At 46.0% G+C, this 14,486-nt stretch overlaps 1 protein-coding gene across 2 annotated transcripts in view; it reads right to left on the bottom strand.

Moving 5' to 3' along the window:
- Positions 1-14,486, bottom strand: part of DOP1B (DOP1 leucine zipper like protein B) — a 208,375-nt gene that overhangs the window by 51,188 nt on the left and 142,701 nt on the right. For both annotated transcript variants that reach the window (XR_005747151.1, XM_040338949.1), the window contains exons 22-26: positions 13,844-13,969; positions 12,770-12,904; positions 12,613-12,668; positions 9,632-9,736; positions 3,255-3,321 (exon numbers count right to left, since the gene is read on the bottom strand). Coding sequence is in view for 1 of the 2 variants with exons in the window: in XM_040338949.1 (XP_040194883.1) it covers positions 3,255-3,321; positions 9,632-9,736; positions 12,613-12,668; positions 12,770-12,904; positions 13,844-13,969 (489 nt within the window). In the remaining variant the exon portion in view is untranslated. The remainder of the gene's footprint in view (positions 1-3,254; positions 3,322-9,631; positions 9,737-12,612; positions 12,669-12,769; positions 12,905-13,843; positions 13,970-14,486) is intronic.

The following is a 14,486-nucleotide window of genomic DNA, read 5'->3' as shown; positions in this document are numbered from 1 at the left end:
TGCTGACTGTCAGTCAGCATAGCTTCTGCTCTACTTCTCAGCGCTCACTGGAGCGCTGAGCAGTGGAGGGGTGGGAAGAGGCTGCCATCAATCAGGGCAGCTGGCGGATCCAGACTTGGAAGTCGGGATGACGCGCTGCCCCAACTGATAGCAGTGACGTCAGTGGAGAGCGGACTTCAGACCGCTCTCTGCTGAAAACGGGTCACAGGAGAGCAAAACGAATTGCACTCCTGTGACCCATAGGAGAAGCCCAACCTAAAAAGCTCAGGCTGGACTTCTCCTTTGACCGATTACACCAAGCAGGTGCTATTGATCATCAATTGCATATGTAGTTTGAAACACAGTCATTTACTGAAACAGAAACAACTGTGCAGGAGGCTTGTGGAAGAGATGCTTCATGTCACAGGTCATAAACCATGACAAGACTGAGCACATCAACAAGACACAAGGCAGTTATATTGCATCAGAAAGGTCAGTCCCAGGCAAAGAACTCAAAGCAGACTGGGGTTTTGAAATGTGCCGTTCAAGCCATTTTGAAGAAGCACAAATAAACAGGCCCGTAGACACTGTGGTCGGCCAAGGAAACAATGCAGCAGATGACATTGGACATTGGAAGATGTCCAGCAGTGCCATCAGCATGGACCTGGAGGAAACCAGTTGAACCCAGGTACACCAATCTACTGTCCGGAGAAGTCCGGCTAGAAGTGGTCTTCATGGAAGAATTGCAGACAAAAAGCCATACCTCTGACAAAACAAGGCTAAGAGACTCAACTATGCACAAAAATATTGGAACTGGGGTGCAGAAAAATGGCAGCAGGTGCTCTGGGCTGATGAATCAAAATGTGAAATATTTGACTGTAGCAAGAGTCAGTTCGTTCACCGAAGGGATGGAGAGCGATACAATGAGTGTCTGCAGACAACAGCGTGGTGGAGGTTCCTGTAAGTTTGGCGCTGCATTTCTGCAAATGGAGTTGGAGCTTTGGTCATGATCAATTGTGTCCTCAATGTTGAGATACTTCTCAATCATGCCATACCATCTGGGAGACATGTGACTGGTCCAAAACATATTCTGCAGCAGGACAATGTCCCCAAACATACAGCCAACGTCATTAGGGAATGTGTTTAGTGTAAAGAAGAACAAGAAATCCTGGAAGTTAAGGTTTGGTCCCCACAGAGCCCTGATCTCAAAATCATCAAATCTGTCTGGGATTACATGAAGAGAGATAGGGATTTGAGGCAGCCTACATCCACAGAAGATCTGTGGTTAGTTCTCCAAGATGTTTGGAAAAACCTACCTGCCGAGTTCCTTCTAAAACTGTGTGCAAGTGTACCTAGAAGAACTGATGCTGTTTTAAAGGCAAAGGGTGGTCACACCAACTATCTGATTTGGATTTCTCTTCTGTTCATTTACTTTCCATTTTGTTAATTGATAACAATAAACAATTAACACTTCTATTTTTAAAAGCATTCTTAACCACTTGCCGACCAGCCGCCGCAGTTTTACTGCAGCAGCATGGCTCGGCTGGGCGAAACTACGTTATGTTACTCTTTGCCCTGTGGCCACTAGGGGCGTGTGTGCGCCACCGGTGGCACGCACCCGCTGATCGCCTCCATAGCCGATGCGAGTGCTGGTGGGCGCGATGACCGCAGGGCACCCGCGATCGCTCATGACATAGAGAGAACCGGGATCTGTGTGTGTAAACACACAGATCCCCGTTCTCTTAGGGGAGAAATGACTGATCATCTGTTCATACCAAGTATGAACAGCGATCTGTCATTTCCCCTAGTAAGTCCCATCCCCCCTTCAGTTAGAACAGTGTTTCTCAACTCCAGTCCTCAAGGCGCCCCAACAGGTCATGTTTTCAAGCTTTCCATTATTTTGCACAGGTGATTTGATCAGTTTTACTGCCTTAGCAGTTACCACAGCCGTTTTAATCTGGGGGAAATCCTGAAAACATGACCTGTTGAGGCGCCTCGAGGACTGGAGTTGAGAAACACTGTTCTAACTGAAGGGGGGATGGGACTTACTAGGGGAAATGACAGATTGCTGTTCATACTTGGTATGAACAGATGATCAGTGATTTCTCCCCTAAGAGAACTGGTATCTGTGTGTTTACAGAGAGGGAACACAGTTAACCCCTTGATCGCCCCTAGTGTTAACCCCTTCCCTGCCAGTGAAGTTTTTACAGTAATCAGTGCATTTTTATAGCACTGGTCGCTGTATAAATGCCAATGGTCTCAAAATAGATGTCCACCATTACTAGTAAAAAAGAAAAAAAAATACCATAATTCTCTCCCCTATTTTGTTGACGCTTTAACTTTTGCGCAAACCAATCAATATAAATATATATATATATGTAGAATACATATCGGCCTAAACAAAGGAAAAAAACATTGGGGGGGGGGGGGGGATGTGGGATATTTATTATAGCAAAAAGTAAAAGATATTGTGTTAATTTCAAAATCGCTGTTCTTTTTTTTATAGCACAAAAAATAAAAACCACAGAGGTGATCAAATACCACCAAAAGAAAGCTCTATCTGTGGGGAAAAAAGGACGCCAATTTTGTTTGGGAGTCACGTTGCACGGCCGTGCAATTGTCAGTTAAAGCGACGCAGTGCCGAATCGCAAAAATGTGCTCTGGTCTTTGGCCAGCCAATTGGTCCGGGGCTTAAGTGGTTAAATTACAGCTTTTTTTTATGCCTGCATAGTAATGTATGTCGCAGTGGCATGTCCTTTGGCATCCGCCATGACATATCAGGAAAAAGGGGAGGGGGATACATGGGAAAATGACAGGCAGGGCCACACTGCATAGTGCCAATTATGATGCATGGTGCCAACAGTGTTCTCTGGATCGCGTGGCATTTCAGGATGGCACATAAGGGCAGGGCAGCCATCACAAATTTGGGGGCCCCTTTCACAGCTTTAGGGAGGGCCCCCCTGGAGCAGAGAACCGGGGGTGGGGGGGTGCTGAAGGAAAAAAGGAAAAAAACAAGTGTAATCTCTTCTCTCCTGACGCAAGATAATAAGTCCACCGGGCTCCTTACAGGTGTAATACAAAAAAAAATGGTAGGGGGGCCAGAGGAGCCCCTTGCAGGTGTAATACATGGTAGGGGGGCCAGATGAGCCCCTTACAGGTGTAATGCCTGAATGCCTGTACCCCCTGATGGCGGCCCTGCATAATGGAATCTATAGTGCTTTGTCCAAGCAGGTTTCGTCAGCACAGACAGGAATCAAGGTTTTTGATTGGCTTACCTGCAAATCCTTCTGGTCCTTCTTGTTTTCTAGGTTTGGAGTCCTGGTTATAAAGTCATTCAACATGCTGGAAGGAGAGATATGTATAGCATAATATACCTAGACACTTACACATCCTGACCTACAGATCAAACAGGACCATTAGTGGAAATGTACTGGATAAGATATTTCAAAGAGCTGTACGAACCACAAAAAAAAAAAATCCTTCTCGGTAGTGCTGTAGCCAATTAGGGCACCAACACAGCGTGCAAAGCAAACATTTTCATCAAAAATATTTTGAGCAAAAGAGTGCCATGCAACTTGTCATCAAGTGGAAATCATCAAATCATTTTAGCCAAAGAAGAGACAATTTCCACTACAACAGCAGCTAGTTATAATTAGTAACATTTTATTTTCGTTTCGTTTTAGAGTAGGGAAGGGTTATACTTGGGTCAGTTTATTTTAAGCTATCTGTAGGTTTGTGCTCATTAAAAATCGTTAAGTGTGTTTGTCAATGAATCCAGTAAAAGTACTTGACTTGATCTGGTGTCAGCCTCTCCCTGTACAGCAGAGCTCAGAATGGATGAGGGAGAAGCAGCACAAGGAACCAATCTGCCGTGCTGCAATGTTTATGTGCTAAGTGATATGCTGAGAAGATGTCAGAATGACAGAGATGAGCTTATCAGTCTGCTGCTTCTCCTTTTCTGTCCAGTCACAGGCCGGGGGGGCAGGGACAAGACCTAGTTGTATTACTTAACTGCAGTAAAGAAAAGACCGGAGTTAGGCTTACCGGTAACTCTGTTTCTAGGAGTCTTCCAGGACAGCCTCTTGAGACCTTGGGCTCCTCCCTCCGGGACAGGAAACACGTACACCCTTTTCTTTAAAGGGCGGTCCTCTAGATCTCCTCCTCAGTTTGCCCGAGAAATACCAGAAGATCCTGAAAGACATAGTCTACTAACACATCGTTAGATCATTTTATATCTTCACCACAATTACAGTTCCTAACAGACACCGGGTGGGAAAAACGCCGGCTGTCCTGGAAGACTCCTAGAAACAGAGTTACCGGTAAGCCTAACTCCGGTCTTTCTCTAGTCGTCTTCCAGGACAGCCTCTTGAGATGACAAGCAAGAACTTACTGTTTTTTAGGGTGGGACTACTGTCTGGAGGACCCTTCGTCCGAAGGCCTGATCCTTGTCTGACAGCAGGTCCAACCGGTAGTGTCTTGCAAAGGTTGAGTAAGATGTCCAGGCTGCCGCCTTACAGATCTCTTCCGGGGACGCTCCTGCTCTTTCTGCCCAGGAAACCGCCACTGCCCGAGTAGAATGTGCTTTAACTGTAGGTGGTTCCCTACCCCCTAACGTATATGCTTCTACAATCAACATCCTGAGCCATCTGGCAATAGAGGATTTTGATGTTCTGTGACCCTTGCAAGCACCTGAGAAGTTAACAAAAAGTGAGTCACCTAATCTAAATTCCTTTGTGACTTCTAAGTAAAATAAAAGACTTCTTTTAACATCCAATAAGGACAAAAATTCCCCTTCATCATCTTCTGAAGAGGAAAGCAGGGTTGGTAGGACAATGTCCTGAGTCCTATGAAAGGTAGAGGCTACCTTGGGTAGGAAGCTAGGATCCGTCCTAAGAACTATCCTATCGTCAAATACAGATAGGAAGGGCTCCCTAATAGAGAGGGCCTGAATATCGCTGACTCTCCTGGCTGAGGCTATGGCCACTAGAAAAACTGTTTTAAGGGTAACATGTTTCAGAGAAGACTCTTCCAGCGGTTCAAATGGTTTGTTAGTAAGAGCCTTTAGTACCAAGGACAGATCCCAAGAGGGACAGGCTCTAATCCTAGTTGGATTAGATCTTGTCAGACTTTTGAAAAAGTTTTTGACGAAGCGATCCTTTTGGAGAGGTACATCCAAAAAAATACTTAAGGCAGCCGCCTGTACTTTGAGAGTGCTGACTGATAAGCCTAAGTCCGCACCTGCCTGCAAAAATTCTAGCACTACTGGGATGCCAGAATGATTCATTCCTTGCTGTATCTTCCAGGAATTTAATTTTTTCCACACCTTAGAGTATATTGCTCTAGTTACAGGTTTGCGACACCCTAAGAGAGTCGTGACCACTTTATCCGAAAAACCCCGTGCTTTCAATAGTTGCTCTTCAGAAACCAGGCAGTTAGTTTCAGGTTCTTTATCTGAGGAAGAAGGACTGGACCTATAGATAGTAGATCTACTTTTTCTAGAAGTGTCCAAGGTGGATACAGGGCCAGCCTCCACAGGCTGGCGAACCATGGCCTCTTGGGCCAGAAAGGCGTGATCAGAATCAGATCCGCTGGTTCCCTGAGAAATTTTTGAATTACCCTGGGAATCAACCTCACTGGAGGGAATGCGTATGCCAGGCTGAAATGCCAAGGATGTGAGAAGGCATCTATCCCCTTCGCTCTGTCTTGTGGGTGAATAGAAAAATATGTTGTAACCTTCCTGTTCTCCTCTGCTGCGAACAGGTCCACCTCTGGTAGTCCCCAGAGTGACACTATCTGGTAGAAAGTCTCCTGGTCTAGAGACCACTCGTCCTGGCATACTACCTGTCTGCTGAGGAAATCTGCCAGGGTATTCAATGAGCCCTTTAAGTGTACAGCTGAAAGGTGTACCAGATTTTTCTCTGCCCAGATCAAGATCTGTGTAGCTGTTGCCTGGAGGGCTGGGCTCCTTGTGCCTCCTTGCTTGTTTATATAAGCTACTGTGGCAGCGTTGTCCGTCCTGATTTGTAGATGCTGACCCACTAGATAGCACTTGAAGTCCTGAATGGCTTTTAGAACGGCCAACAGTTCTTTTTGGTTTGATGACCGAAGAACCTCCGAGGACGACCACTGACCCTGGGTCCAAACTTCTCCCAGGTGGGCTCCCCAACCCCCCCTGCTGGCATCGGTGGTCATTACCAGAGCCACTGGCGGATCCCAGAGAAGACCCTTGTCCAGGTTTTCTCTGGCTCTCCACCACCATAGGTTTCTTTGAATGCTCTTTGGGATAGGTATTGTGAGGTCCAAATCCTCCTTCCTGCCACTCCAAAGTTTGAGCATATGTGCCTGGAGAGGACGCGAATGAAATCTGGCCCAGGGTACCGCCGGAAAACAGGTCGACATCAGACCCAGAACTCGCATAACTTGCCTTATGCTGATCTCCTGATTCGTCTGGAGGAGAGCAACCGCCTGATCCAGTTTGAGAATTTTTTCCTGGGGAAGGAAAATCTTCTTTTCTACTGAGGATATTCTGTATCCCAGATACATCACCTCCTGTGATGGTATCATCTGCGATTTTTCTTCGTTGACCAGCCAACCCAGGGAACGCAGGAAAGACAGGGCTACCTTCAGGTCGCTCTCTAACTGATGACCAGACGGGGCTATGAACAACAGATCGTCTAGGTAAGGCACTATTGTTACTCCTTGGAGTCTCAGTGGTGCCAGGGCTTCTGCTAGGACTTTGGTAAAAATCCTTGGCGAGGAAGACAGGCCAAAGGGGAGGGCCCTGAATTGCAGATGTTTGGTAGCAGAACCCAGTCTCACCGCTAGACGCAGGAATTTTTGGCATTCCTGACGGATCGGAATGTGTAAATATGCGTCCCGTAAGTCCACGGTGGCCATATAACACTTTGGGAAGATCAGACTGGTGACTGAAAATATCGATTCCATTCTGAACCGTTTGTACCGGACCCACTTGTTGAGGGGACGAAGGTTTAAAATCAGTCTGTACTTTCCTGAGGGCTTTTTCACCACGAAGACATGTGAATACACCCCCTGACCTTCCTCCTCCTGGGGAACTTCCGACAGAACCCTCTGATCCAACAGGTCCCCTAAAAGGAGACCCAGGGCCTCTGCTTTCTCCCGGTCTCTGGGAGGTTGAGTGACCAAAAATATTGGGGGAGGGGGAGCTGAAAATTCCAGCCTGTAGCCGTTTTCTATGAGGTCGTGTACAAACGGACTGACTGTTAATTCTGTCCATTGTGAGAGGAACTCCCCCAATCTTCCTCCCACAGGGACCTGAGTGTCACTGGGTTTTGGGGGGAACCTGAGGAGGGTTAAACAAGATTCCTCCTCTTCCACGTCCCTTTTGGCCCGACCAATGTTTTTTAGGATGTCAATCCCGGTCTTTCTGGTTTTGCCTAAACCCTCGAAAAAAACGTTTATTTCCTTCTTTCTTTTTTCTTTCCGGGAAGGCTTTCTTTTTATCTTGTGTCCTTTCTAGTGCCTCCTGGAGACCCGGACCAAATAAGTGATCGCCAGAAAAGGGTAAGCCGCAGAGTTTTAACTTTGATGCGGCGTCACCAGTCCATGTCTTTAACCAGACCGACCTTCTGGCTGCGTTGACTAACGCTGCGGATCTGGCTGCAAGCTTCACTGATTCTGAGGAAGCATCGGCTAGGAAGCCAGCCGCCTTCAAGAGCAACGGGAAAGATTTTAAGATCTGCTGCCTGGACGTACCAGCAGTGATATGTGCTTGGAGTTGATTGAGCCAACACTCCAAGTTCCTGGCTACGCAGGTAGCCGCCAACGCTGGTTTAAGTGCAATAGTGGAAGCATCCCATGCCCTTTTTAAAATGATGTCACCCCTTTTATCCATCGGATCTTTAAGTGATCCAAGGTCATCGAAGGCCAGGTCAGTTCTTTTTGATACCCTGGCCAGAGGTGCATCCAGCTTTGGAACTTTGTTCCATGGGAGCGTTGTATCTTCCTCAAAAGGAAATCTACGCTTTAGGTTCCCTGCAAAAAAAGGTATTTTTTCTGGTTGCTCCCACTCCAACAAGATCGTTTCCACCAACGACTTATGAACAGGAAAACACCTGGTCTTTACAGCACTACCTTGATAAAGTTGGTCGTGCTTAGATAGCTGGACCTGTTCCTCTCGGATCTCTAGGGTTTCATATATTGCTTTAAGCAAGTCTCCCACATCTTCTAGAGACAGTCTATATCTAGTCCCCCTGGAAGAGTCTTCTTCTTCTAGCTCAGAGCCAGAAGCTGAATCTACCTGAGAGGAAGCCTGGGACCGAGTGGACCCTCCTGCTTCCTCCTCCTCATGCTCATCCCCTTCGACCGGAGTTGCCAAGGACGGGGCACTAGGGGTCCTATGTACCGGGGACGGCATCTGCATCCTATCCATCATTCCCCGGAAAGATTTGAAAGTGGATGCGAGCTCATCTTTTACAGATAAGACTTTTTGGCATTCTGCCACAGAGTCATCTTTGACCAGACTGGAGATGCACTCTACACATAGAGGCTTTTTCCAGCTGGAACCCAATTTTTCCCCACATACAGCGCACTTTCTTTTAGGGGCTTGTGCTGGCGTTTTGTCCTGAGTTTTGACCTAAAATCAAACACAAACACCAAAAGAGTTGTTTAGATAGTTGCTCTTCAGTATAAAAGACAATGCCCCCTGACAACCACACCGTGTGCCAGAAAAGATAAGTGCTGGGGAGCCCTCCACCACAGGCCCTGCCCAGGGAGGGAAAAAAAGGTCCTGAGATAAATTTAGACCATGTCCCCCAAGGTAAGTGAAGAGTCAGCCTAGCCCCCCTTACCTGGGAGACGCCGGAGCCGGTGGACCCGGAGTCTGTGGCCTGCCTCGCTTCCTCCATCGGTCCTGTGTCCTTAAACAGCCCGGCTGCGTTTGGAACACACCGCTCCGTGTGCCTTCCTTCCACTGCCGCGCCTAAGTCGAATGGGACTAGGTTTCGACGGCGCCCCTTGATGACGCCGTTCCGGTGACGCACTTCCGCCTTGTGGAACGCATCCGTCCCGCCCCTCAGCGCCGCTCCGGAAGGGGATCTGCAGTGCAGAGCGGCATGGCACAGCCAGCGTCTCTCGCCGCCGCCATAGCTGATGTACCGCGCTGTGCTCTGTGAAGAAGACCAACGCAACAGGTACTGGGTACTGCGGGGGGGGATGCCATCATCAAGGGTTCCCACTCTCTCTGAGCTTTAGACAGCAGTGAAATCGGTGACCTTTCTCTTCCTAGCAGGAGCAGAGGGGTACCAGGCAGAGAGGGAATCCAGCATTTTTAAAAGTCCCTAAAAAACGTGCTCCTTCCCTTCTGGCAGGAAACACAATAACTGAGGAGGAGATCTAGAGGACCGCCCTTTAAAGAAAAGGGTGTACGTGTTTCCTGTCCCGGAGGGAGGAGCCCAAGGTCTCAAGAGGCTGTCCTGGAAGACGACTAGAGAAAGTCAGGTCTCCAGGCTGTGTGGCAGAGCCGTGTTAATCTCAGATCTGGACGGACAGAAATATAAATCCTTCAGCAGGTAAACTAGGTCCCATCTATGTATTACATGCACGTGTTTAGCTATTCGCTTGGAGTTCAGCTTTTAAACATTCATCAGCAGTATCTATAGGAAGTATGGTCTACCTTAAGAGAAGGAAGTAACCAGGTGGTGCCAGATTTAGAGAAACTGACTCCTTCAGCAGTGTGAGTAACGGTTGGAAATTTTCCTGCATTTCAGATGGTGAAAGCCTGAAAGAACAATGATAAAAAATAATTTAGCACCCTTCAATCCCACCCATCCACTTAGTGATGCTCCACCCAAAACCCATGGCTGGAACTTTTCTCAATAAGGATGCATTCACATTTGTGAACAGTGGTGTATTTTGGTTTTGTGCTGCCCTTGGGAAGACTAAAATCAGACGCCCCCCCCCCCATGTAGATTTATCCCATCCCAGCTGCTTTAAAATTGCGCACGCCTGTGCAACGGCGACAAACGGCGTACATTTTACTATTCATAGGCAACGCTTTAAAAGACTTTTATAGGTTACCACTCATTTCAGAGCCTCCAGCAAGGAGAACAGTATGCAGCACAGTGGTGTCACCTCTGAATTTGGTGAAACAGTCAGAGGCAGCAGTGCCTTAGATCTCACACTGCAGAAATAGAGCTGTGAGGGTGTAGGCACAGAAATGCCTAGACACCCTCACATACAAGAAAGTGCACTGCTGTATTTTCCATGGTACTGCTTAGGCAAAATTAAAATTTCTAAATGTTCCCTATAATATCTTAATTAGATTTAACCTCTAACATTTAGAAAAATACAAGAAAATTGAAAGTGTACCATCATCCTAATATTCATAAAATAGTCGACGGGTTCAGGGAACCCCCACAGACCCTGCAACACCAACAGAGAAGGGTGGGCGGGGAGGACTTTAGCGGTACTAGATAAAGTGAATCTACTCAAACCAGAGCTATCACATAAGTAAATTTAGCAACATTTTTTGACATGGTATACATAAAAAAGCATTAAAATCATACATGGACAATTAAAAAGAAATACACATGACATGACAACAATCAAATCACCAAACATGCAATCCCTAAAACAGGGAGGGGAGGGTTCAGGTGAAGAGTTGGAGCCATGAGACAGAAAATCTCGAGTCTCTACTAGTTTTGCGATTGCTATCGCTTCGTCAGGAGACAATCTACAGATTAAAATACAAAAACAGTACATTAACATCCATCCAACTAGTAGAGACTCGAGATTTTCTGTCTACCTCTTCTCTTGCCGGCATTTCAACTGTGGGCACTTGGCTGTGGCTTCACAGCTGGGTGCGCATTGAGCATGTGCGAGTTGCACCGCAAGGCCTGAATGGTACGGCAGTCATATGGGACCTGCGACGTGTCCCAGATGACTGCAGGGAGGGGGAGAACTAAATCAAAACTAGGTATCCGCCCCCCCCCCCCAAAAAAAATTACATGCTAAGGCTCCATGCAAACTGGACGTTAAAATAACATTATATTGAGTCTTTCAAGGTTTTGTAATGTTTTTGCAATAGAGTTTATTAGTGTTTTTAAGGGTTTTTCTGCGTTATATGTTTTCTTAAAAAAAAAAAAAAAAAATGCTTTTTTTTTTTTTCAATGAATCAAAAACGTTAAATGCTAGTAAGCCCAGTTTTTGAGTGTTTATCAACGCTCATAAGTGTTTAATGTTTTTTGTGGTCAGAAAAACAGCTCATGAATGCGATTTTAGGGCGTTCAGAAAACAGTCCAAAAACTCTACTGATTAAACATCCAAAAACTACCATGTGTGCATGGACACATAGGATAACTCCCAAAAACTGACATTTATGAGCTTCAGTGTGCATGGAGCCTAAAAGTGACAGGAAAGGGGGAGGAGTACTTAAAGCGGAACTTCCCCTTTTGGGTGGAGCTCTGCTTTAACTTCAATTGAGATCCCCTTAAAGGGGTTGTAAAGGCAGAAGGTGTTTTATCTTAATGCATTCTATGCATTAGGCTAAAAAAAACTTCTGTGTGTAGCAGTGTCCCCAGCACCCCCTAATTAGTTACCTGAGCCCCATCTTTCTCCAGCGATGTCCAGGAGTGTCTTAGCTGCCCAGAGACTCCTCATGATTGGCCGAGACACAGCAGAGGTGTCATTGGCTCCCGCGGCTGTCAATCAAAATCAGTCAGCCAATCAGGGGAGAGGGGACGGGGCTCCGTGTCTGAATGGATACACTGAGCTCTGACTCAGCTCGGGTGTCCTCTGTAGCAAGCTGCTGGCTTAGGGTCACTCAATAGGAGGAGCCAGGAACAGCAAAAAGGGACCCGAGAAGAGGAGGACCCAGGCTGCTCTGTGCAAAACCAACTGCACAGAGGAGGTAAGTATAACATGTTTGTTATTTTTAAAGAAAAAAAAATGAGCCTTTACAATTACTTTAAACTGCTGCGAAACCAGTCAGACTTAAAAGCGAAGTTCCGCCGAAAATCCCCCAAAAATTAAACATCAGCAGCTACAAATACTGCAACTGCTGACTTTTAATATTAGGACACTTACCTGTCCTGGGCGCCCGCAAAGTCCGCACCCAAAGCCGATCTGTGCTTCAGCACTTGGGTGGAGGCGACACCATCTACGGTAAGGGAATCAGGAAGTGAAGGTTTGCATCTTCACTTCCTGGTTCCCTACTGCGCATGGGCGAGTCGCGCTGCTCGATCCCACTGGTCCCTGCTGTCTTCTGAGACCTGTGTGTCTCCCAGAAGACAGCGGGGGGGCGGGACGGAGGAGGCACCGGACGTGGCCGCAGCGACCTATGCCCAGAAGTGGGAGCAAATACCTGGATTACACAGGTATCTGCTCCCCCCTCCCCCCGAAAGGTGGCAAATGTGACACCGGAGAGGGGAACATTCCGAAAAGCGGAAGTTCTATTTTTGGGTGGAAATCTGCTTTAAATGCGGAAACAAATCTATATTCTCAAACATTATGAAAATGTACCTATTCCAACACCATGAAGATTTCTGACTTTGGCAGACTGAAACAAACATCAGGACCTGGTACTTACAAATAAACATCAGTGAGATCAATAGATAGTATTTTATGTCAAATATTCATCCACCAGGGTTGTGTTACCTTTGTATAAATGCATAGCTGAACTGCAGCATTGGAATATCAACCAATGAGGACTTCTGAAGAAGACAGAAAAACATGAATGAATTGGGGTCAGTGGGTGTACCACAGGAAGATGATGCTCAGATAACAGGAATGCCCTATACGCCAGCGGAGTTACCTCTTCTCCTTTTATCTGGGGGGGCTTTTTGACGACCTCCTTGACCAGCTGCAATATGGTGTCAGTCTTCAGTGTTTTTAAGGCGCACACAAGGTCAACTAAGGTCAGCTGGGAGTCACTGGGTACTGGTATGATCTGCAGGAACAAAAAGGAATATTGAACGGCTCTATAGTATTTGGGATGATAATTTTGTAAATGCTGACCAGTTTCTTGGTTGCTGGCTCATCCTTTGACATCTCATGAGCCTAATTTCAGATTCATCATTATCATAGGCAGCCCTACTAATCTGCGCAGAGCACTCTGTGTTTTGGGCGTCCACAGAAGATGAAGATGGACAATGGTGAAGAGCAGTGAGGCCACAGAGAGTAATAAAGAACTTTAATTACTGTATTTATCTGCGTATAACACACGCCGGCGTATAAAACGCACCCAATTTAAGAGGGAAGTTTCAGGAATTTATTGCAAAAGCGAACGCATACGTGAGTAGCGCCCGCATATAAAAACGGAGTTCAAACAAGTGAGGTATCGCTGCAATCATTAGAGCAAGAGCAATAATTCTAGCCCTAGACCTCCTCTGTAACGCAAAAGATCCAACCTATAGAATTTTTTAAACGTCGCCTATGGAGATTTTTAAGGGTAAAAGTTTGATGCCATTCCACGAGCAGGCACAATTTTGAAGCGTGACATGTTGGGTATCAATTTACTCGGCGTAACATTATCTTTCACAATATAAAAAAAATTGGGCTAACTTTACTGATGTCTTATTTCTTCCAAAAAAAGTGCGCTTTTAAGACCGTTGCGCAAATACGGTGTGACGAAAAGTATTGCAATGACCGCCATTTTATACTCTAGGGTGTTAGAAAAAATATATATATCATGTTTAGGGGGTTCCAAGTAATTTTCTAGCAAAAAAAAAACAGTTTTAAACTTGTAAACATGGAGTCTGAAAAACAGGCAAGGTCCTTAAGTGGTTAATTGCAGATTGATTTTAGCAGAGAACATTTATCAGCACATATTTAAAAAAAAGACAATACAATTAATACAAAAGAATCTAATAAAAATGCTATGAGTTACCTTTGATTTACTCTGTGCCTTGTTGAACCTCTTCCTCTTCCAGACAGCAGCAACAGCCGCTATCAGCTGAACCCCCAAATGTCCTGTCAGTGGATTCAGAAATTCTAAAATTTTCTGCTTCAAAGTCTGCAAGATAAAGCAAATTTAATAGGTAGAACACAGAGGCGGCTCTTTAATTAGGCAAATTAGGCGGCCGCCTAATTTGCCTCTGCTCAAATCACTGTGTGCTAGTACAACTTTCTGCAGCCATTTTTATTTGCTTGAATTTTTTTACCCATGATGGGCATAAGTGGGGCCCCCGTGTCCAAGTTTTGCTTAAGACCTCACAAAGTCTAGAGCCGCCTCTGGTACAACATATCTCCAGGGCATTAGACTATGCTTTCCTGTGTTGAAATGAAAAAAAAGCTCAAGCTCTAAATCAACATGAATGCATTGGAAATGGTTCATGGTAAGTACACTCCAGCATGCCCAACAAGCAGGAAAAAAAAAGGACAGTAAAATCTGCATGGCTGCACACCAAACTGAGATCTAAATGCCTTTATTCACATAAAACCATGAGGAGCACTACATGTACCAGCAAGGGAGGAACGGCTTACATGTTTTGCACACAAATTGTGCTTTATCAAAGCCCATTTGTTTCCTC

Source organism: Rana temporaria, chromosome 2 (genome assembly GCF_905171775.1).
Source record: "Rana temporaria chromosome 2, aRanTem1.1, whole genome shotgun sequence".
In the NCBI taxonomy this organism is placed as follows: Eukaryota; Metazoa; Chordata; class Amphibia; order Anura; family Ranidae; genus Rana; species Rana temporaria.
Note: the sequence above shows the minus strand (reverse complement) of the source record. Positions and strands in the feature narration are given on the sequence as shown.